The sequence below is a fragment of the Sylvia atricapilla genome, chromosome 6 (genome assembly GCF_009819655.1).
Source record: "Sylvia atricapilla isolate bSylAtr1 chromosome 6, bSylAtr1.pri, whole genome shotgun sequence".
Taxonomy (NCBI): domain Eukaryota; kingdom Metazoa; phylum Chordata; class Aves; order Passeriformes; family Sylviidae; genus Sylvia; species Sylvia atricapilla.
The window spans coordinates 11,306,801-11,330,649 of NC_089145.1; the positions used below are offsets into that span (position 1 = coordinate 11,306,801).

The 23,849-nt window shown below is 40.5% G+C and overlaps 1 protein-coding gene across 3 annotated transcripts in view; it reads left to right on the top strand.

The window, feature by feature from the left end:
- DENND2B (DENN domain containing 2B) overlaps nucleotides 1-23,849 on the top strand; it is a 144,507-nt gene that overhangs the window by 36,162 nt on the left and 84,496 nt on the right. For all 3 annotated transcript variants that reach the window (XR_010743782.1, XM_066320781.1, XM_066320782.1), the window contains one exon: nucleotides 23,002-23,106. Coding sequence is in view for 2 of the 3 variants with exons in the window: in XM_066320781.1 (XP_066176878.1) it covers nucleotides 23,027-23,106 (80 nt within the window). In the remaining variant the exon portion in view is untranslated. The remainder of the gene's footprint in view (nucleotides 1-23,001; nucleotides 23,107-23,849) is intronic.

Consider the following 23,849-nt stretch of genomic DNA (forward strand, 5'->3'; position numbering starts at 1 on the left):
TTTGTGCCCACATGTTCGGAGCTCCTTGTGTGGTGAGGAGGCTGCTATCCAAGCTGGTTGTGCAGAGAACCCCATCAACAGGTTCTGCTCTTTTCTGCTCCAGCCTCAGTGCACAGTAGAATGTGCTGTCAGATTTGACGTGCTCTCCTGTCCTATGAGAAGACATTATCCAGGTTTCCGCTGAAACACATCAAGAGCTGAGGTCCCTGCTGTGATTTATTTACTATTGGCTGACACGTATGGACAGCAGAAAACAAACATAGACAAGACTCAGTAAACAAACGTAAACCTGACTCTCTGCCATGTCCTGCCATAGCACAAGATGCCTCCTAGGATATATAACCATCTGGAAGAACCGGGCATTTAAAAAGCAGCCCAAGGTCATCAGCCTGCAGCACCATATCAGCAGTTCCCAGTGCAGTTCCTGTGCTGTAACTCAGATTATGGGTCTGCTACCTGTTCCAGAACTATGGTGAGATCCTCAGGTAGAGGAAGGCAGTGGAGTTATGCCAAAGGTTTTCATGATTTTTCTGGAAAATCTATGCAGTTCTTGTTCTAGGTAGGGCAGGCTGATTGAAAAGTGACCATCTATCCAGAGATTTCAGGAGCCAGGCAATGGCTGCTCCCGACAGGCTGTGAGATGTCCTGAAATCCTGAACAAATTCCTCTTTCTCCATCTCAATATTTCTGTGTACAAAACTAGGCTGCGTTAGGTGAATTCTCCTAATCAGCCTCTTGATGAGCTGTATTAGGTGTGTAATGTCATTTTGGCAGCTGCATTTCTGGTGAGATCTTGCCTACAGCAGTGGTGCATGTGGGCTGACTGTCGTCTGGGATCTGGCATCACATGGGTCCCTCAGGGACACAGTGACAGGACAGACTCCAAAGGGAACTGTCACTGGTTCCTGAGAAGGGGGAATTTTTACTACCTGTATTGGTGCCAAATGATATGCTGGCTTCTGGAAGCATTAAAGTGTTTACAATTTAAAAATGATTTGTCATGAGAAAAGGAGAAACCTGTTGCAGTGAGGGAACAGTCAGCAGCTCCTAAGTCTGGGTAGAAAAGGGAAATACTAGGAAACAGCTGGGGGAACAGTGCAGGAAAATAAAAAGCCATCTGATATTGTGAAGGAGTTGAGAGAACCTTGTTAAAATATAATTATTCTTCTGGCTAGGAGGTGGGCTTTGTGCAAGGTGGGCCGAAGGAGAACAAAGTCAAAACCCAGGCTTCTGTCTCATCTTATCATTTCAACATTTATCATTGCAAGATTTGCTTATGATCTGATTTAAAAGCAAACTGACCCATCATTGTAGATGAGGAATCCTGTAAAATATTTTTTCACTATCATGAAGACATGGTGTCTTCACAAAACAGTCCTGGACGCTTGTGGCAGTGGGGTGATGCTGGGACCTGCTGGGCTGTTTCACTGCTGAACAGGAGCAGCAACTCTTGCCTTGGACAGATTGCCCTTGTGACAGTGGCTCATTAAAGATTGTCCCTTCAGTTGTGTTTCCATGACAGCCTCAGGTCTGACAAACTTGACAAAGCTGTGTTTTATCAGTAAATCCCCTATGGGCCCTCATCAGGAAAGCATATGGATAAGGAGAGAAAGTTATTCTTCCTGCTCTTTGTTACTGACTGATTTTCTCTTGGTGTGTGGAGTGGCCAGCCATGACTGGTGACATTTCTCTGCAATTTCCAGTACCTCCTGTGTGGGGCTGAACCAGTGCTGACTTGGTACATTTTCCATTTGTTAAGAAGTTTTATTCGTTGTTTTGGGGACCAAGTAAGCCTCTAAAGCTCTGATTGCAGTTCTGGAGATAGAAGCACCAGTGGAGGTGCTACAAGGAGGTTTGGGCACTCTTGAATCAAACTGACTTTTTTGCAGAACAGTTACAGAACTTTGGATAGCTGTGTTGGCCAGGGTTAAACCTGCAAGGTGAGCAGTCAGATTTGTTCTATTGCAGTTACTTAAAAAAGAAGACCAGGAGCATGTAATTTATATTCAGCTAATATCCCCTTTTGAAATTCCTCTGTGAACCTTGCAAGATGCAGCACTCTGCAACTGCTTGTTATCTGTAGGTTATCTATTAATATGTTGTATCCAAATCCCACTCATACATAAAACATGGAGAAAACAAAAGGATAAAATTATATACATGGAGAACTCTCTTTCTATCATGTATATATCATTCTTGATTCCTAGAAAATCTGTAATACCAGTATCTTCCCCTCCTATGCAGGGAAGATAAAAGAAGGAAAATAATAGTTGTATAAATAAGATAGTATGACATAATTAATAAAAAGGAGGAGGGCTTTTTGAAGTGGAACATGACTGCCCTTTCCTGAATAGAATCAGATCTGCTTAGGATTATTCAGTCGATCTCTGAGGGGAATTACAGACAGGATGCAGCTTTGCTAATATTGGCAGGTACTGGAGTTTTTTTAATTGAAGTGTAGACCCTGAGCATCTCTATCAGAAGGTCATGAGTTGAATCCTGGTGCTATGCTAGGATGCTAAAGAAAAAGGAATCTGGATGTCTCTCAGACAAAATTTCGTCATATACAAAGAGCAAATTCTAATTTCTGAGAGAGTGGTAAGGTACTGGAACAGGTTACCCAGAGAAGATGTGGATGCCCTGTCCCTGGAAGAGTTCCAGACCAGGCTGGATGGCACCTTGAGGAATCTGGCCTACTGGAAGCTGTCCCTATCCATGGCAGGGGAGTTGGAACTAAATCATCTTTAAAGATCCCTTCTAATCCATACCATTTGATAATTCTATAAACTTTGTGACACACCAAGCACAGTCAGTGGGAAAATGAGAGACAAGGGATACAAATGGGTTTGTTCTCAAAGGATGCTATGCACCTCAGCAAGCTGGATATTTGATGAGGGAATACTTTTGTTTTACATTTTTAACAAATTCAAATCTCTATTTTGAGAAAGAGGAAAAAGACTTCTCAAGAAGGATAAGGTGTTGCTTAAGGAATGAAGTATTTCTAGGCAAGATTGAAATTCTGTTGTGGTTTTGGGACTGAAAGTAGAAAAGGTAACATTTGAGGACAGTCAATCAAATGAAGCTGACAACCATTTTATAAGGTGTGACCTTTGTATGTAGGTTCTGCTGGCAGCAGTGGTGTGCAGCCTTACCAATCATATTGCATATTCTTTTGCAAAACTACAGCAAAATGAAGTATTAGGTGACTCATGAAGTTTGCTGCAAAGTTTTCTTTGTCTCTTGGCAACAACCAGTCCCAGCTAGGCACCTCTTCCATTTCACCTTTGCAGTGATGGTGTAAGAAACTGTGTGGATGACATCACAGCAAACTCAAATTGCCACAGTGTTTGAAGAGAAACTACTCAAGTGAGACCAACATCATGAGTTTTGTTTGTATAACGTTCACTATGCGAAGCCTTACTCTGTTTCTGAGGAAGTGGGTGTAATAATAACTGGGTTAGTAAAGTTCAGGCCTGATAAGCATCACTGTTAAACTGAGTGGAATATTGCCTTTTTCTAGCTGTAACTCTTCTAAAGATACACACATTTTGATCCTCAAGAGCCATTACCTATCTTCTGGTTAAAAGGAAAGGTGAGTGAGTCAATGCATATCAACTTGCTCATCACTTTCTTCCAATCCTGTCACAAATCTGTGGCTAAAAGTGCAGTACTTACAGAATCTCTCCATCTGGCATCTCAATGGGAAGTTTGCATTTCTGTTGTTTTTCTATAGCCAGCACATTCCTATTGGCAGTACAGGTAGGGAAGGGGAAAACCAGCTTAAAATTGTGAAAAAATGCTTTGTTTCTCAGCTGGCTGCGTCCTAGCTTCCATTTTTCATTCCACCTTGAAAATCTTCCCCCAGAAAAATGGGTCTGAACCCCAAAGAGTATTCCTGTAAGAGCAACTGAATGATCTTACTTGGGAAATGAGAGACCATTGTGACATGGGGTTATGTTCTTAGTGGCTGAGAAGAACAGATAGTTAGGAATTTTCTGTAAATCTATATTATACTGTAAATAACTGCTTCTTTTGTGTGTGGTCATACAGGGAGAAAGCAGACAACATTGCTCTGAAACAGGCTGGAGGGTTTTTTGGGTTTTATTTGGATTAATGCAGTAGCAGGCAAAAAAATCCCAGTGTGACTCATAAAGAGTAAGGTGGAGAATTAAAAGGGATTTTTGTCTCTTTTTTCCTCATTCCTCATCATCCACACCTTCCAACTAATACACTTTTTGAAGCAGTACATGTTTCACAGTGAAGTGTTAAGTTTCCCCCACTTATACTAGCTATGTAGATCATATATTTGCATTTTCATAGCTGAGGCCTTAATAATCTTATGTATTCAGGTAAAAGTAAATGTGATAAATATCTTTGTGAGGGAGTTAACTTGCAATAAATCCATGCTGTATGCAAAGCAGCAGATCCGGTCTCAGCAAAGTGTATCTGTGAGTAGGTGATTGTGCAGATTTTTATTCTTCCTCTCCTTAGGTAAAAAGGACAATATCCAAAGGGGCTGTGCAGGATATTGTATTCAGTTCTTTCCTTAATCTGAAAGCTGTTACGGGTGGGAAAGAAATTGCTTGCATTTCCAATTGTGGGAAAGACATATGGACAAATGCCCTTAAGGGCAAGAGGTGCATAAGGCTGTCTAGAAATAAGGAAAAGGAAGGCATTAGAACTAATTTAATAATTAGATCTCATGCAAGCAGTGATTCATACAACTTGGTTTTGGCAGTCTTTGGACAGAAACTTTGGAAGAAGCAGTAGCCAAGAGATGAATGAAAATGCACCACAGTTCTCTTGGCGTATTGCCTTCCAAAATAGATGGTGAAACATCTCATGGAGCTATTAGCTGGTGTATTAAAAATGCTTCTTAGTCACAAACAGAGCTACTCAGAGATGAGTTTTAAAAAGATATTCTACAGCAGCTCTTGTCAAAGCAGAGTTCATTTTAAATCGTTATTTATGCTGTCAAATGACTGCTCAGTGTCAGTCAAAGAGAGCTGGAAGGCTTGAAGGGATCTAAATTGTTTTATTAGGTGACCAGGTAGATAAAGTATATGAATGCTATGCAAAGGAGATGTAGTAGTGGCTTTGACTTATCAAATGGAAAGCTTTTTACTAGCATATAAAATATTGGTTAATAGTTAACAGATTAATAAATTTTACTATATAAAATTTCTGTATCTGATGGCTGTCATAATTTCCTTTGTCTTCATTTAAAGGTTTATGTTAACTGAAGTCTAGTTACTCCTCCTCCATGCACTGTGGAAATCTGATTTGTGGTGTGGCATGAGTATATAACGATCTAGATTATAACCTAGAGATTTCTGGTGCAATAAGACCTGTGAGAAAAAATAGTATTTACAAATGATGTGTTAAATCACAGATTGGATTGCTGGATTGCATCTTTCAGCTGAAGGACCATGTCACCAATTTCCCTTTCTCCGGAAAAGAAAATTGTTCTAGCCCAGAAGTTGATGGGATTTTTTTTTTTAATCATTTAAATTGCTTTTACCTGGTTATACTGGCAGCAGATGCTTCTTTCATCTTGCTGTATGTGGAGAAATAGCAATGAAAATGATTACTGCTCTTTTGGAACAGTCTCGTTGCCAGAAAAATATTTTAAGACACTGGAAAATGGTAGACAACTGGTACAAAAAGCAGTGACTCTAGAGATTGAAATTGGTCATACCAGTGCTGTTGAATCCTAAATTCCTTTTAATTTGAGCATCAAAGAGTAGTGATTACCTGGAGAACCTTAAGGAGGTTCCTGAAACAGCTCAAAGTTTATCTGATGCAAATAAGCCTGTACTTTTGTGTCATGCCTTAGCTGCAGAATATGCAATGACTGGGAAGCACTGGTTATTTATTTTGGGGTCTGAAGTTGTCAGGGAGAATTACTGTGATCTTACACAGGAGTAATAGAGCAGGGCTGCTGCACAGACAGTCTAGTGGTAACTTAGACAGAGCCAAAGTCTGAGACCCCACTTATGCCGTTACTGAGCTAAAAATTTGAGATCCCACTTATGCTGTTACGAAGGAAAGGACCTTTCTGATGCCTTTCCAGCTCAGACTGTTGAAGCTGTGTGTATATAGTAGGTTTTCTTTTCTTTTAACCATGTGGTACATAACTGGACTTGCTTCTTCATGTCTCTGGGCAGTCAAATTCTGCTGTATTTTCTCTTTATGGATGATCCTGCTTGAAAAGTCTGCTAATCTCCATTGGATTTGACAGAAAAAAATGTTAGGGATATGATTTTGAAACTGAGGAGTGCAGCACTATAATAAATTGTGGGTCTCTGTTTGAACAGGAGGATAAAATTAATTCCAGACCCTGTGTTCAAATGGAACAGTTTATGAATGGAAGCACACCCCTGGATTGTGTTTCAGCATTAGTCTCTGGTTTGGAATTGTGCTGTTTCCAACATAGACAGGGATATATATTTTCTAAGCTTTCATTCTTCCACTCTTCAGATTGTTCGAGGATAAAACCTCTTGTGCTGGAGTTGACTGTGGATTATATACACTAAGAAAAATATTTTGGTTTTTTGAAAATAGCTTAATATTTGGCTGAAGGAGAACTGGCTAATACTTAAGAGATATCATATTTGCATTCTTTCTGCTTTGCCCTAATTCTTACTATCCGTGTCTTGTTTTATGTTCATCATCTCTGTCCCAGCTCTGATGCCTGTCAGATGGGGAATACTCTGCCAGGTGACAGCACAGCCATGTGTGCTGTCATTGGAAAAACTGGTGTTCAGTGAAGGGCACCAGCTGCAGTAGGTGTGAATTAGTATTGGTTGTACTCAGATGGGCAAGCTGCAATACAACAGTGGTGTAGTTATTAAAGAAACAACCAAATCAAGAAAAAACATGCTTAAGCAGCATGTATTAGGAGACTAGGAGCCTTGGACTGAAGTCTATTAATATTCCAGGCCCTGCTGCAGAGGAACAGCAGCTGAGTAATAGATGTTTAAAGATGAAGATGGAGCCAAAACCTCCTGTCAGTTAACACAGTGTGGTTTCACCCACTGCTTAGAACTGTTTAGTTTTAAACCTCTCAGATGGTTTATGTTACAATGTTGACAGAACAAAAATTAGATGCAAAAAGAAAAGCTCAGGAAAAAAAGCTCAAGGTGTAATTTTTACACATTAACTGGAAACTTAATTTTTTAAAAATGTATTCCTTCTCACTGAGATACTTAAAGATGCTGAGCCCCTATAACTTTGGCTGAGAAATGTTTTTTGATATCTAGCAAATTCTTCATCTCAACTGACAAGACAGAATTTTGGTCTTGGTTTTACTGATTAATAAGGAGGTGAAAGACCTTTGTTCAAATACGATGCTCATTCAGTCTTTCAAAACATCAGTTACTCTTATTTTTTAAATAATTGCATGGAATTAAAAGGGGGACTATAACAAGGATTCTTATTTCAAATACAAAATTGTGATAGAGCTACAGCAACTAGTTTGTAACATCAGAGGAGCTGAATTGTTCAGGTACCTAAATATGAAAGACACATGAAAACAGCTGTTCCATCAAAAAAATCTCTGGAGACATTCAAACCCTACTCTGGACAAGATCCTGTGGAACCTATTCTAGGTGAACCTATGGTTCACCTAGGTGAATTCTATGGTTTTTGGAGGTCCTTTCCAACTCCAGTTATTCTGTGATTCTTTGACTTCAATAGCATGCTTGGAAATTGCAAATATAGTATGTTTTCCAGAAGAGGAAAATTCAGATCAGTGATTCTGATCATGATAAACCAACTCAGAGGGAAAGGACATGTGGAGCCTTGGAGTTTGAAAGTAAAAGCTAGATTGTGCTGAACAGTCTGATAATTCTGCTCTATTGCAGACGCGGAATGGTGTGTTTGTTCTTTTTGGACTTTTACTCAGTAGCAGAACCACAGACAGAAATTCAGAATCAATAGAGCAGCTGGAGAGTGAATTGATAAGGGTGTTAAGACTAGTGTTGAGAGAACAATATCATGTTGTATGGAGCTTATTAACAAACTATCGCGTAAGTATCCTGAGACTACTTTCATCCGCTACCTCCATAAAAATGCTCTTTTAAAGGAATATGCAGCTAGATTTGCTCCTTCTGCACAGCTGAGTTGGTGATTTTTCAGACTGAAAGAAAGGAAATGGTATTTATAGTGTCATCACCTGAAGATGAAGACAGCCTGGGTGGACTGAAGGCAAGCAAACATAGATTTAAACCAAACCAAATCTTGTCACAGGAGCTAGGGACTATATGAATTGGAGAGCAAGCCAAGATTGCTATTGCGGCAGATCCTCAAGTCCCTTATTTAGTATGTAGAAGAAACAGCCTTCCCTTCAACTGCTGATTATGATTTAAATTTTTTCTTGTTTTCAGTTTTAGTTCAGCTTCTTTTAATAGCCCTTACTGGTAAGAATATGTGTAGGCAACAAAGTGGGAACGGATGTTGCAAGTCTTTTACTGACGCTTTGAAAGCTGTAACACAATTGAGATAAATTAGTAGTACCAACAGCCTGTGAACTCTTCTCAAGAATGTTCTCTTAAAACAGAGTAGGAATCTGGGTCAAATCCATTTGTTAAGTGATGTACTAATTTTTTTTTTTGTTGTTGCCAAAGCATTAGTTTAAGTAGTTATTTGTCTGCATGTTTCTATTTGTTGTTTCTTAATGGAAGCATTAATGTGTCTTTTAAAAATGCTTTTCTATCCATAAACCATAGCTTGAATATTTTCCAAAAGAATTTTTAACTATAGTTTCTTTTGAAACTAGTTCTTGGGGGGATCCATTTGCTCTTGGATAGAGGAAGTGTGGGGGTTTTTTGTTGTTTATAGTGCTCAAAGAGAATTCTAATTTTCACCCCCCACACCCCCTAATAAACCCCCAAACCCCGTGTTTTGCCCAGGTTCTCAGAGTACTCAGTGAAACTCAAATTGCTTGGCTAATCTGAACTCGGCCATTGGACCCCTTCAATCAAAATCAACACTTCTTTTCCCTTTCCTAATCCCTTATAGAGAAGAGTATTTCTAATTTAGTCTTTGTTCCTCCTTAGATGGTTGAGTTTCCAGGTGACTGGGTAAGTCAGGCCATAGTAATAATAGAAGTTTTGCACTATGTAGTGCTAGATAAAATAACAATCAAAAGTAGATAAACTTTATGTGAAACAAGTAAAACTCTTGACTAAATCAGAACCGAGTAAACACTTTTTGCCTTGGTTTACCTTGACCTTATCACTGAATTTTTCAGGCAGCTTGCTGTCTTAAATATTCTGTATGATCTGTTGACATCAAAGCAATCTTGTCTAACAGCACAATGATTAATGACGCTTGGCAGAAGCAGGGTAGCTTTGAAGGAAAATATTTAGCTAGCAAGTGGATTTTACCTCTTCCTATAGAAAAAGAAAATTATTAGTTAAAGTATATTTGCTTCTCCTTAACATGGGTAAAGTGCCTTGCTGACACTGTTTTGAAAGATTTCTGTAACACTTTAAATGAGATTGTTATAGTGTTTCCTCATGCGGAATTTTGGCTCCATGTTTTTTGTCTATTTTCATTGGGCATTCATTTGTGGAATTACTCTGAAAATGTACTGTATTGAAAACATGCTGTATTGAATGACACACACTAAAAGTCTCCCTCTTTTCTTATAAGAAACAAGATTCCTTTCACAACCTGAAAGCCTCGTGTGTGGCAGGAGTGAAACACCTTCTGAGAGACAGGAAGCTCAGCAGATGCTCCCTTGGAGGTGCCTGTGCAGTCATCCCCTGGGCTGACCACTGAGCTTAATACTTCTGTGTTGAATGAATTGTCTGCTTAAAGCAGCATCAATGCTCATTCTAGCATTTGTACAGCACCATAAAATACACAAGAAGCAGATGAAACTACTCTTCCTCCCCTACGAATTATCTGTAGGGGAAGGATGGATTGATTGATCTCAGTGTAGTGAAACAAAATGCTGGGTACATCACTGAGCATTGACTCATCTTTAGATACAGATTTAAATGTTGTACTGTTACGTAAGAGTGTCGCCATAGCTGGCATCTGAAAGGACTCGCTGTCAACAGCCTGTTGAGTTTCAACTACGTTATTCATGATTCTTTCCTCCCTCCAGCTGTTTCCACAAATTGGAAAGGCTTTATTTCAGTTTATAAATGCTATTTCCCCATTGTTCATGCCCACAGATATTTTCCATGCCCAAATGTCCATCTTCCCAAGAAAAGAAATCCTGACTGTATAAAAGAAGCCATGTGGAATGATCCTTTGAGGAGAAAGTCCAAAATGGCACAATATTGGATTTGCCATCTGCAGAGCTTCAACAGCTCTGTTGTGTATCTGTGGGTGGGCATATGGGCACAGAGCAGAGTATGAGTGGGGTGTGGTTGCATTCCCAAAGAGCTCTCATTTTTTTGTGTTGTGGCTCCAGCTTTCCCATTAAATCTGGAAGGGCCAAAACTTGCTTCTATGAGAATTGAATGGAGCTTGATGATTTGTTACAACATGAGGTGAATTTATCATACACACAGAAACTCCAGCCTTCTTTGTTTTTTGATGAAAAGACTGGTCAAATGGTTAAGAAAATGCGGCTGTCTGAAATAGCAGAGATAATACCTTGAAACTACCATAAAATTAAACTGCAGTTTGAAAACAGGCCCTCAAACTTCAAACCATTTTCTCACATATATTTTCTTTAGAGCCTCACCTGCAATACAACTACTGTGAAGAATCAGCCAAAGTGAATTTCGTGTTTTTCACACCTTTAAATTCCCTAGGATCAGAAAAGAGCTTAACGTGACTTTTGTATCTAAAACATAGGATAAAGGAAACCTGTTGCATATGGATGTCCCACCATGCATTCTTTAGGTTAGATAGGAGAATAGTTGTCTGGGGAAATGACGTAGGAGTTCTGATATTAAGTAATAAGCACACACTAAAAGAGAGAGCAGTTACTCCACCAGGAAGCTTCAGGAATTCATGGTCTGTAGGAACTTGTGAATCCTGGTACATTTCTATACCTACAAATTTCAACAAAAATTGTCAGTTAAAATGTCATCCCTAGATCATCAGATGAGTAGCTAGTCACAAAAATAGATTCAGAATCTTATCAGTCTTTACCTTTTGGAGTAGCAAAAGGCCTTAATTTTGTTGTAGCAGGGTGGAATCTGCTTTTGTCCACTGTGCACTAGACACAGGTACAATTTTATCTGCCTCTATAATATAAATCACCTTCCTGCCATCATGAAGTGTTCATAGGTATTTACCTACCTTTTGGAACGCTAGGACTGAGTTTTGAATGAGCTGTGGCTGAATTCATGGTACCAACTGGAAACCACATGGAATCTGGCAACGCAGACTTCATGCTAGACAAAACTGTTTAGTATCTGTCTTGAATGTTTGGATTTGTTCATTCATCAAACACAGGGGAAAATACATTCACAGGAAGCTGACACCTAAGAGTTTCTGTGTAATAGATTTTTTTTTATCTTTAAAGGCTTATTTGTTTCATGATTATAAAATTTTTAGTAGGGCAGTGTTGTTTATACTCTGTGTGTATACTTTATTCTGCTTGATTTACTTACTGGAAAAGAAGTTTATTTGTGAAGTTTATTGTCAGATTGTGTGTCCAGCACCTCTGTGTGTTACCTCTGTAACAATCTGTCTATTTGTAGATGCACATTTTAAAATTCTGTTTACATCTGGGAAGATGAGTGTGCATACAACTGAACTGAAGGAGGAGCAGTGAAAGGAGTAGGAAACAGGAGAGAAGTCTGAGCTGTAATTTCCTTTCTGATATCACCCTCTATGAACAGTAGCAAAGGAGTGTCTGAAACTAGACTTAAGGAGAGAACTGCATAAGCATAAACTCTATGAAAGCAGATTAGAATTGCAGTTTTCCCTTCTACTAAATCAACTATATGTTATCAGAGAATAACCTGAGCTGGAAGGGACCCATGAGGATCATGGAGTCCAACTCCTGGCCCTGCACAGGACACCACAAAAGTCACACCAGGTGCCTGAGACCATTGTCCAAATGCTTATTGAGCTTTGTCAGGCTGGTGCTGTGAGCACAGCCCTGGGGAGCTGTTCCAGTGCCCAGCCACTCCCTGGGGGAAGAACCTTTTCCTGATATCCAGCCTAACTTCCCCTGACAAAACTTCAGGTTGATCAATGATAGTTCATCATAGCAAAATCTGCTTTGACATTTTTGTTCTGAGTAGACAGGTCCAATTCTGAAGGTCTGGTTGATGCAGAGTTATTGTCTATGGTAACCACACTTTAAAAGAAACAATAAAAATATTTTTGTATAGGGAGCAGATCCAAATGGAACTTCTGCTGCATTCAGCTTAAAACCATAGGAAAGAAGAAAAGAAAGATGAATACCAGCTTTAGTGCCAGCACCATGCTAAAGCTTGCTCAAATATGGACTCCCATGAGATAGGGAAAGTTTGAGTCAAAATCTGCTGTCATGTTCGAAGTAAGAGAGCATGTGTGGTCAGATAATAGATTTTACACCCCGGCCTTGTTGTGAAGAAGATATTTCCATATGGGTGCTATACCAAATTTATCCTACTGTGTGTGGAAAGCTCTCTGCTTGGCAAAAGGCCAAAACATTCCCTGCAAGGGAGAAGGGGCTGAAATTTTATCTGATCAGAGTGTTAATCTGTGTCCCTTAGGCTTATCTTGTGGCTTTTTCTGTGTTGCAAGGGCAGTGCTGCATATGCCTTTTCAATGAGATCATTGCAAAATGAAATTGCTATTAAATTATATTTTACTCACAGTTTTGAACTGAGCTAAAGTAGGAACACAAGTTCTAAAACTTTTGAGTAGAAATGCTTCTGCCGGAGCAATATTCCAAATGCTGTCTGGATAAAATTCATCATTTCACACAAACATTTCAAGTTAAGGTTACATGTTTCAATATTGTTAAACAGAAGTGGTAGCATATTATGGTACTGCAGCCAACCTGGGAACAAGAAATGGGACCCTATTCCTGCGCTCACTGGCTACTTGTTATTCCTGGACCCATCCTGCTGACTGTAAGGGCATGGGATCACGTTTTCTACCTGACACATTTCTCAGGCTGTGTTCTCCCATGCCCTCTCTGGCATTACAGATGTTCAGACGTGGATTGCAAGCAGAGAAGTGGGATTTGGGAAGCTGGGGGGCATTCTGCACGGGCCCATGTGATGGGGGCAGTGCTTGTCTGACAGCCCCTGTGGGTTGGTCTCTCCCCAGTCTGAGAACGAAGCAGTTCGGGCTGTAAGACCTCTCTGTGTCAGGTTTACTCGTGCACTGCGGGGCTGTGAAGAAAGATTGTTCCCTCAGCAGAACTTCCCAGCACAGTGGGTCTATTCAAGCCGGCATCTGGGAAGATAGTTAGTGCCTTCAGTTATGAAATTCCTGTCATAGAAGTGTGAGTTCTTTGGAACAGCCCCTGGTCTCTTGAGAAGTCTCCAACATGTCATGTACACAGCTGCATGTAAATCATTTTCATAAAAGGAATGAAGAAAAACTCTTTCAAATCATCAAATACCATCTCCCAGCATGTGAAGGTTTAAAAATATGTGATATCATTCACAGTTTGTTTGTGGATTCGTTTCTGTTTGCCTATATCTAAACCCCTGTGGTTCCCTCCTGCCACTCTGGATGCAGCTCACATGGGAACAGAGCTAGAGTTTCTATGGCTGCTGCTTGGTTTTGTAGCTCTGGTGGGAAAGGCTGTTGCTGCAGCAGTCCTCAACAGAAACTCCACTGGCAGGAGCCACTGTCCAGGGTGGTTTGGTGGCTGCAATCAGCTTCAGTGGGTGGATGGGGAGGTGTTTCCCTGCTTCCTTCTACAAGGAATGCTAAAACAGGTTTAAGTGTTTCCAGTTGTTTCTCTGGTTAGTGGTTGGAGGCCTGATGAAAGGTGATTTATAACACTTTTGCTTGTGGTAGCTTGTTGAAACTTTCCTTTCATGCAGATGACAAAGGTCAGTGCTGTGGGAGTTGAACCCTTTCCTTGGGAAAAGCACCTCTGCTGATGGCTGTGTATAGCTGTGACTGAGCAATAGGTGGGAAGGTACTCTCTTCAACTCGCAATCAGCTTGTGATAGCAAGGGAAGAAAGCTTATATACATGGTTGTTAAAAAGCCAGGGGATATCACTGAGGATCATATAATCTAATTTTCAATATATCCAGTTCTTCATAATTTTATCGTATAAAATATCCTTTCTAGGAAGGAATAGCTCCTTCCCTGTTGGATCTTACTGGCATTTTTTACATTTGTGAAGGGTAACTCTTGAAATTCCTTACTTCTCTTCTACTGGGATTCCAGTGTAGATTCACACTTTCCCCTTATTTTTATTTTTTTTTTTTTTTGTTTCAGCGTGGAAAAGTGAAATTCCAGCAAGGCTGACTTAGTGAAAACTGAATTAGTGTTGATGGCTGGAGAGAAATGTAACTTGATCTTCTGTCTCCAGTGCTTGAATCAGGAACTGAAATAATTGTTCTAAGACTCTGGTCAAGTTGCCAGAAAATGGAGCAGTGCTTCTGCCAGATGGTCACCGCAGAAGTGCCAGACATTCCTTCCCTCTTTGAGCTTGCAAGTGTGTGTATGTGAGAAGGAAAATACTCACAGGCAGCAGGGAACTGAAATGCTTTTCTCCCTGAGATGCCTGCTGAGTGTGCAGGGCTGTGCTGTGGGCAGCATCCATGGGGATATCAGGGTGTGATGGCTGGTGAAGGGGTACAGGCACAAAGGCTCTGAGCAGTGACATTAGTCACTCTGTCACAGGGCTTCACAGACAATATGAGGTAAATCCACCAGAAATGGGTCTGCAGGGCATGTCATACTGCAAGAGAAGCTAGTTCAGTTCCTGAAGGAATCGTGGCTCGTAGAAGAGATGATGTTGCCTGTCAATTGCTAAGCCCAGCTGTACTGGTTAATGATTGGTGCCTTTAATTGAAACCATTGTGCACTACTTCAGCCCTGCCTTGTAGGAGCTGCTGGTGCCATAAATCTTGATTTTTCCATATTAGAAAGCTGTGTTCTTTGGGGGTATTGAAAAATCTCAGACTTTTTTCCTCCCTGCCCCCCTTTTTGTTGCTATAGCTGCTATAATTTTTGTTAACAAAGGCAATGAGAAGTAGTTTGCTGTGCTTAGCTTTGTATTGTCATTCTGCCAATATTCTCTCAGTCATTTCTCCTCTTCTCTTTTTCCTCCAATCTCCCTTAGAACCAATTCTGTAAAGAAACTGCAGGAGTCTAGGAAATGCAAGTCTCCTGAGTCACTGCAGGGCTGTGAGTGCATGGGGGAGGAGGCTTCTACCCATGAGTCAAGGACTCAAAAACTTGAATTCAGATTTGACTTTGGGTTTGTGTATTGAATGACCAGCTATGCAAACCCTGAGCACTTTGCACTCTCATTGCACCTGCATTGCAGGACTGCGGGAATTTCTGTCTCTTTTGGTGAACTCTCATGTCAGGTTACCACAGTATTGCAGATTTGTTTTTGTTGAAGTAATGTCAGAAAAATTCAGAGTTTATTCCATGAGGAAGATTTTAGCCATGGAATGAAAACATCCCAGAGCATGAGGAAAGGTGGGCTGTTTTCTCTGGGGGACACCAAGGGGTTTCCCAGTGTGGAGGGGAAGAAGGGGACTGTATTTGTCTTCTCACCTTCTTCTTGTTGCGCTTTCATATTTTTAAAAATTTCTCCATTTTCTTGTTTCACATTTGTGTTTTTCTCATAGTATGTTAGCTATCCTTCACCTCACCTTTGCTCTACCAGTCTCAAACCGTTCTGATGCTTGCTTGACTGGACCTCACTTCTCTTCTCTGCTTCTTCTTTTGCATACATTCTCTGTTTCAGCAGCTAGAAGGAAGGTTGGGATTAACTCATTTTGCTGGGTTCATGTTTCTCTGATTCTTTACTTAGTTGTCTGAGGTGGGAACTTAGGCAGGGCATGGGCTGCACCCTTTCAGCCAGGCTGCTCACACCTCAATGTAGTTTATCATCCTGGGAGACAGGGGACTTGGGTTTGTTTCTTTTGTCTTGGAACATGTTGAGTTCGAAGGAGAGGGAGGCAGTAGCCAAGGTGTTCATAGACATGAAGGGAATTTGAATCAGAAGACCACTGTGCATAAGACAACTGCTCATTGCCTCAAGTCAGGACAGTTTTAAGCCTCTATCTCTGGTACAGCAGTGATATTTGGAGATTTGGATAGATTCCTGAGGCAGTAGGAAAAATAGGAGTACCTTTGAGAAAACGGGCCATTCAGCCAGATGCCAGAATGGCACCCATCACATGGTGGGTGGTGGGCTTTAATCTCTGGCACTGAATTTGCAGATCTTACCTCTAAGCAAGTTTACCTCTAAGAGTGTGACTGAAATCCATGTCAGAGCTCCAACACAGCTCAGAGCTTCTGCATCCTGCAGATGTTGCTTTAAGTGCAAGAACATAATTTCTAAATGTAAACAGATACCTTCCTGAAAGGTTCCTGCACAAATCCTTCATACAAACAATGGACTTACTTGCCATCCCATTTGTTGCTGCTAATGCCTGTTTCCAGGTTCACTTCTGGATGTACTTTGGATACAGGGGAATTAAGATCTTCTCTAGGGGAATTAAAATCTTTTGTGTGCCTTTCTACAGATTCCCTGCATAACTGCCAAGAGCTTAAAAGACAGACCCAATGTTGTTCTCATATCTTTGTACAAGCCAAGACAGCTTTGGCCAATGTTTTCCACTTACATCCACGAGGTCTCCAGCTCATACCTCATTCTCCCAGGGTGCTTTTATATCATATTATTGAGACAGTCCACACAAACTAACAATTTCTTCACTGGAATCATTAGCATTGGCAGCTTGGGTATCACGGACAGGACCTGCTTCTGGGAAATACTGGCTCAGAACAATCACTAACACACAGTAATCTAATCAGAAGGAGATTCATGGTATCACCATAGATCAGCTCTTGACCTTACTGAAGTATCCAAAGACTGCTCTTACTCCCATAATATATCATTAAAACACTTTGCAAGGACAATAACTGCTAATAATTTTACAATTCTTACGCTAACAGGGCTCTGAATGGGAGCCTCGTGTGCCTGACAGGCAGGGAAGGGAGGTGTGCTGACAGGTGTAGCACAGCAGCTTGCTCTGTAGGATGGCTGTGACCCACGTTTTCCCTCAGATGATGCTCTAACAAATCAAAACCTTCAGCTGTTGCAAAGCCAGGATGCTTCTCATCTGTCTGGCAGAGTTTGTCAGTCAGCCTTGGTGCGAGGAGGGTTCAGTCATGGGTGTCAGCTCAACTGGGAAGTTCCTTTTAATTCTTAGTAAGGCTTTCATCTTTGTTTGTTCACTCTGTGAATTGCACTGGGATATTTTTAGGGATTGGTCATACCCTATGGGAAATACCAAAGGACATTCTATTTTCTCATTTACCATATTTGTTGTGACACAAAAGATATTAATGAAAAAGGGTCTTTGTTCCTCAAAGCTAACCAACTCTCATTCCTTAGCAAATTTATAATTTGATTTTTGTGTCACAAGAAGCAATTCATTATTGTGAAAATGGTGCTCATGTTGCTATTAAAGCATTATGACTTCACTGAGGAATAAGGAACAGGAACAGGTGAGCTCCTGAGACTTAAATGGTTGTTTTTGTGCAAAAATCCTGAGGACAAAGGGAAAGAACAAAGGAGGAATAATAACAAGGATTGAGATATATGTTGGGCATAGTTTCTATATAGGCCCTTTCTACCCTGGTATCCCAAATCAAGATATTTAAGCTCGAAATACTAAATATATTTTTTAAAACCTAAACCTTTCCTTCAGCCTATGCAGGGAAATTAGTATTTCTGATTCAATAACAGACATATTTTCTGTTCATGTCTCCTTCTCTAAATGTCTTCCTCCTTGATTTTCATATTATTTTCCTTCCATTTGGAAGCTGTGATTGCGCTAGGACTGCTAAGGGTAATAGAACAGCTTAGCACTGAGTTCTTACCTAGTTCAGGCATTGGGTTTGGACTGCTGTGTATTTCAAGTGAGCTCTCTTCCCTCCATCAGGTATTGCCCATTTTCAATTAAGGGCAGGAGGGAGAGGAAGAATGGCTGGACAGAGGATAAATGAAGTAATAAGAAGATAAAGTAGGGCAAGGAAGACAGAATAAAGACACAAAATAGGAAAGAACAAGAACATCAGAAAAGGGAAAAGCATTTTAAGTGGCAGAAAAACAGGAAAGGAGTGTGAAGGGTGAGTGGAGAGCTGTCTGCTTTAGGCAGTGTCTGCTTTTCACCTGCCTGGGGGAGGTAACTTCTTTCCCCTCCAGTAAGTGCTGTGACATCAGTTTTCCGGCAGTACCAGTTCGGTTCAGTGGGCACTGAACTGCTGAGAGGGTGGTTTTGGCATTGCAAGGGTCAATGGCAAGCAAGTTCACCACTCCTGCTTATTATAGTAGGGAGTTTGTGCTAGAAGTAAAGTTGCCACCTAGCTGTGAAAGCTTAGCAGGGTGACTGGTCACTGACTTGGTTGGAAACAGGCTGTGGATTATAGGGAGGAAAATTTTGGATGAGGCTGTGGAGAGTCAGCCAGTCCAGAGAACAGGTATTCCTGAATGTAGTTCTTGTAAGAGTGTTCCCAGGAATCTCTACAGGCGCCCTCTTAAGGCAGAAGTCTTTAAACATTTTATTGGACTTTCCAGTTCATCAGAAGTGATGTTGTTCTGGAAGGACATTATTATCTGTTTTACTGGAAGGGAGTAGGCAAATTGCCACAAAGCAGGCTGCAACTCCTAAACAAGAGTTCAGCTGTACTACACCTCTTGACATGTGGGCAAGCTCCCTTAAAGCACTCAGAAAAGCAAATTAACACGTAAAGCTGACTTCTTATTGGTTAAAGCCATTCTGTTGCAGCTACTGTTATGAGAAAAATAAGTAGACACATCAATTATTATAAATATGCTTATAAAAGTTTGTATATATTGTAATTTTTCAAAAACATGAGTTTGTTTTAGCAGCCTGTAGCAGCCCTGTTATGACTTCCTGTTATGTCTCCAGGTCTCTGCCCTTTGGGGCAGACCAAAGGAGTAAAATTTTCCCATATTTTCCAGATCTCAGATCAGTGGAATTTCAAGGGGAAAATAATCCGCATGAAAAAGCTTCAGAACTCAAGTAGATTTCAAGCCATGTTAGTGATAATGCCAGAAGGGGGCTTGGGAACCTACATTCAAAGGTTCCCTTCTCAAGTCATCAGACATCACATGTAAATTCTTCTAGGTTCAATAACATTCACCTTCTACAGAAGGAGAGGAAGGAATCAATTCTTGCAATGTGCTCACTGATGGGAACTGTGTATTAGAAAGCAGGGGATTTTCTTGAAGCTATAAAGCAATTAAAGCATTCTGTGTTGCCTTGGCTTTTCAGGTCCTTGCTCCAAGCCTCACTCCCCAACCCAATCCCATTCACAGCTTTCAGTGAAAAAACTTTTCACCTTTTCAGCAGTGACACCGAGAGTGGGTGCTTCCAAAGTGTTGGGATGCTTCAGGAAATTAAGAATTATTTCAAACTGCAGTGGGGAGGAGCAGAGGACTTACCCCCTTCTCCTCTAACATTTGTTAATGGAATTAGACATTCAGTGGTGCTGTAATGTTCATAAGCATGATGGGTTTCAGAGCCTCATCTGTCCCTAAAAAAGCCTCAGGCCACACTTTAATTTGAAATAAAGTAAAAGTGTAGGGCTCATTAACAGATGGTCCATAAGGAGTATTTGGTCATGGGATGTCCCTGTGATGATGAAGATCTGTTAGGAAACATCTGCATTGCAGCAGCCCTTTAAAGTCACGATGCTGAACCTTGCCTGGCACGAGCAGCAGATCCCCTGTTGGCATCAAACCATTTCTCATATTTGTGTGTCATCTTTACTTTTGGATCCTGATAAATGGTTTGTGGAGGTTTTAGGCAAAATTGATATAATGATTCTACCGTTTGGGCTCATGAAATTGCCAGCTTGAGAGCTGTGCTGATAAAATTAGTGAAACCACATCTGGAGCAAAGCACAAATTATGGTTAAATAAGGGTTTCAGAGGTATTCTTTACATTTACAAATAAAAGAGAATTCTGCATTTTTAAACCAGGTTTGTTAGGCGGTTTATGAGGCAATGCAGATTCTGTGTGACACGACTATTTTTGGATTTGTTTTTAACAGTATGTCACAATACTTGAGAGATTTTGGTTTCCATTGCTTTGTGAAGCATGTGAATAATTTGCAAATACTGTAGTGAGGAATGCTCTCACCCAAGCCCAAGAGATGTGATTCTGACCTTACAAACATTGAGTAAGCTTGCAGGCTGTCAGACTCACTTGAAGGCTCTAAAATAACTTTCTACATAACCATAAGATTTAGTTTAGGTTTTCTTTCCTTGTTTCTTTGTCTCTGTTTTATTTTTTTTTCTTTTTACTTTTGGGGTGATGTGGATTGGTGGATGGGTGGGTGGGTTTTTTGAGATGATAAGTCCTTTTTTACAGATACCTCTGTAAAAGGCTGAATACTTTCCTGCCATGTTCATGCTGTCTGCATTTTCTCTGCATATGCTGGGATGATATCAGCATCACCCACAGTAAAATATTCATCCAAAATAATCGTTAAAGGAAAATTGAATAGAAAAGTCATATATATCACTATATGTATCATAGTCTCAACTGCATGGGAAGGAACACACATCAGTAAATCTGACATATCTTGAGAAATTGTCTTTAGGAACTCAATTTATCTTTAGCTGAAAACAAACCACTTTGTTCTACTTGACATTTTAGGTAGCTTTGAAATCTATCATTTAAATAATCACTTCTTTTAACTGTTGACAACTATTTTTTTCAAGCTTTGACATACTTTTCTTCTCTTCCCCCATCCCCCAATCTGTTTTTGGATATGGGAAAACTGGACTCTCAAAAACAGCAGCATAAAAGCACACTATATTTTTTTAATGTGTCAGATCAGTACCCCATCTTTTTGAGGGTCTCTTCAGCTTATTTGTGTCTGGAACAGAAAAGCAAATCTTGGAAAATTAATGTTGCACATGCATGCTAACAGTTATTGTTCTCCTCATCCCATGTGTATCTTTCTTATTTTTCTCACATTAAATGCTTATAAGTAATTTAGGTTTAACACAGTAAAAGTATTGAACTGGTGAGTGGAAAACATTACAAAAACCTGCTTACTCCCTGTGGAATGTACAGTCCTAGAAAGCTTGGCCAGCATTAGCAGGCTTCCTTTTTTGTCCTGAGCAATCCCTTTTCCAGTTGGAACAGGCAGTTCTGTAACAGTCCTGTAATCTTGATAATGTAACGCTAACAATAACAATGAGACACTGGAGGAATTTAGGGAGCTTCAGTGCAGGAAAAATGTTACCAACCAGGGGGGAAAAAAATCTCTACTTAATCTGGGAAAATTGATACAAGACAGCGGAGAAGGACAAGTAGACCTGGAGTCTGTGGTCAGCATGATTGACTCTGCCTCTGGAGCTGCAATCAGCAGATTTTCTGACTGTGTTTGTGGCAGAACTGCTTGGAAACAAAGTGGTTTAGAGAATGTCCTTTGACTGTGATAGGATTTTTGTGTGTTGTCAGTCCCCAGCTTGCTTTGCAGCATCACATTACAGTGGCTTCTCAAGCAGTCTGGACTTCCTGTGGGTTTGAGTAAACAAGAAGTTTCATAACACTCCTTATTTTTGCATTAGCTGTGCTGTTAATGGTCGTCAAAATTGGTAGTTCTGGTCAGACCCTGGGTGGCACTGCTGTAAACCGTGGTAGATATTTTACTTTAAAACTAAGCAGCATCTCAGAAAACACCCAGACTGGTGCCAGCAGAGCCACAGAGTCCTTCATAAATGACTCCTGTAGCATCAGGTGGAGTAAATACTGTTCATTTTCTTTCTCAAGGGACACTGCTGGACTTTTAGGAATCTTGTCATGACATGAAAAAACATTCCTCCCTCATTTTGCAAAGTATTTCTCAAGGGATTACAGTGACAGAAAAAATGGCCACTAGGAGCTGTGCTTTACACTGGAGAAACGTGGGGTATAGTCAGTGGAGGGACATGATATTAGAGATTCCTGCTTTTGCACCCCTTGGATGACACCCTGGCCTTTATCCATATCATCATCTTCTCCTTTCAGTCACAGCATGACATTGCTATTGAGACAGCAGAATGAAGGCAAAAGAAATCATGGGACTGGGCTGCTTCTTTGCCAGTGTGTAGCAATGTCACACAAGTGAGACCCATCTTTTGGCCACCTAACTTTATACACAGGGCAAAAATTAGGTTCACTGCTTTTGGGATTGCCAAATTGCTAAAAACTAGCTAGGAATTGATAAAGATTCTTTATATTACCTGAGAATTTAAGTGTGTCCTAAGACAGCTTTACTTAAAGAAGCCTGAGTCCAATAGAGAAAAGTCCAATCCTGAGTCCAATATGGTATTTTCATATCACAAGCAGATTTGAAAATTATATTTAGAAATCTGTCACTGAATAAATTTCACTATAGAAAATACTTCCATAATAGAGCTGCACTTTAAAGATGAGAAAGGTTTCCTTATTCCTTGGGATAGCTGTGGTGTGGTGAACTCCCAGACACAGCTATGGTGTTTGCAAGTATCACACAGTGCTGTTGCTGGGATCTCCACATACTCTGATGGATGGAAGAACCACACCAAACCTGCGATATTTTGTTAAATTGGTATCCAGCTCATCAGGCAGGCCAGTACCTGAAGCACACACCTACTTCCCATAAGTTGTTTCCATTTATAGTACTGGGCTCTGATAAACTTTGCTGTGCATGTGCAATAGCAGCAATAGAGAGGTCGAGTTTCGTTTTCCAGGATCATAACTACACTGATTGCAGTTTATAGAATGAGAAACAACCTGTGCCTTTACACAGCATACTAGTTCAAGGAGTTAATTGTCATTTGGTCTTGTTGAAACTTAATTGACTTTTCTTCTCACAGATATCCACGTTTCTAGAAAGCAGAAATGACCATGACTGCCAACAAGAACAGCAGTGTCAACAGCAGAGCTGGAGGGAGTAAAGTGCCTCAGGACACTCTGGATAGGTAAGTGGAGAACTGCAGGATTTGTAGATTTTGAGTAAAGTTTGTCTGTGTTTGGAACTAGATGTCTGTTCAAGGGCAAGCAACCTCTATTTTTTGTGTCTATTCTGACACAATGAGAGCTTTGCTGGGTTGAGGGAAGTTTTTTGTAGGGAGGAGGTTGTTTCTTGTTGAATGATTGTTGCTCATGGGCTGGTTATGACAGGAGTGGTTGCAAGGAAGGACCTGTGTGGAAGGTGCTGGAGAGAGCTCAGAGTTTTTGAGCTGAATTCCTCAGCCATGTGATTGCATGTCAGCTTTCCTGAACTGCCAATCTCCAGTTTGTGTTGGTTTGTGTCCCATTTCCTCTGCTGTATCTGCCCTCACAGACCATGGTCAGACCCTCTCCTGTTGCAGGTCAGGCAGCAGGTGAGAAAGGGCTGAATGTAAAGTACAGGGTTCATCTTTGTTGCTTTGCTTATTTCTCCTTTCTGTAGCGTTAAAATAATTTGCAAAGTAGATTACTTTTGTCATTCACAGTTAGGGGAAAAAACTAAACTTTTTAAAATGTGCAGTCAAAGAAAGAATGCAGACAACCAGCATCCATTCTGGTGTTTTTTCTTAGGCATATTATGCTGTGGTAGGGCTCAGCAGAGGTAGACTCAAAAACCTTGTACACTTCCCAGTTTGTGTGTTTGCCATCTCCTAGTACAAAATAGAAAAAAGATAAAATAATGAGGGAACAGGGTGGCTTAAGGAATTTCTAG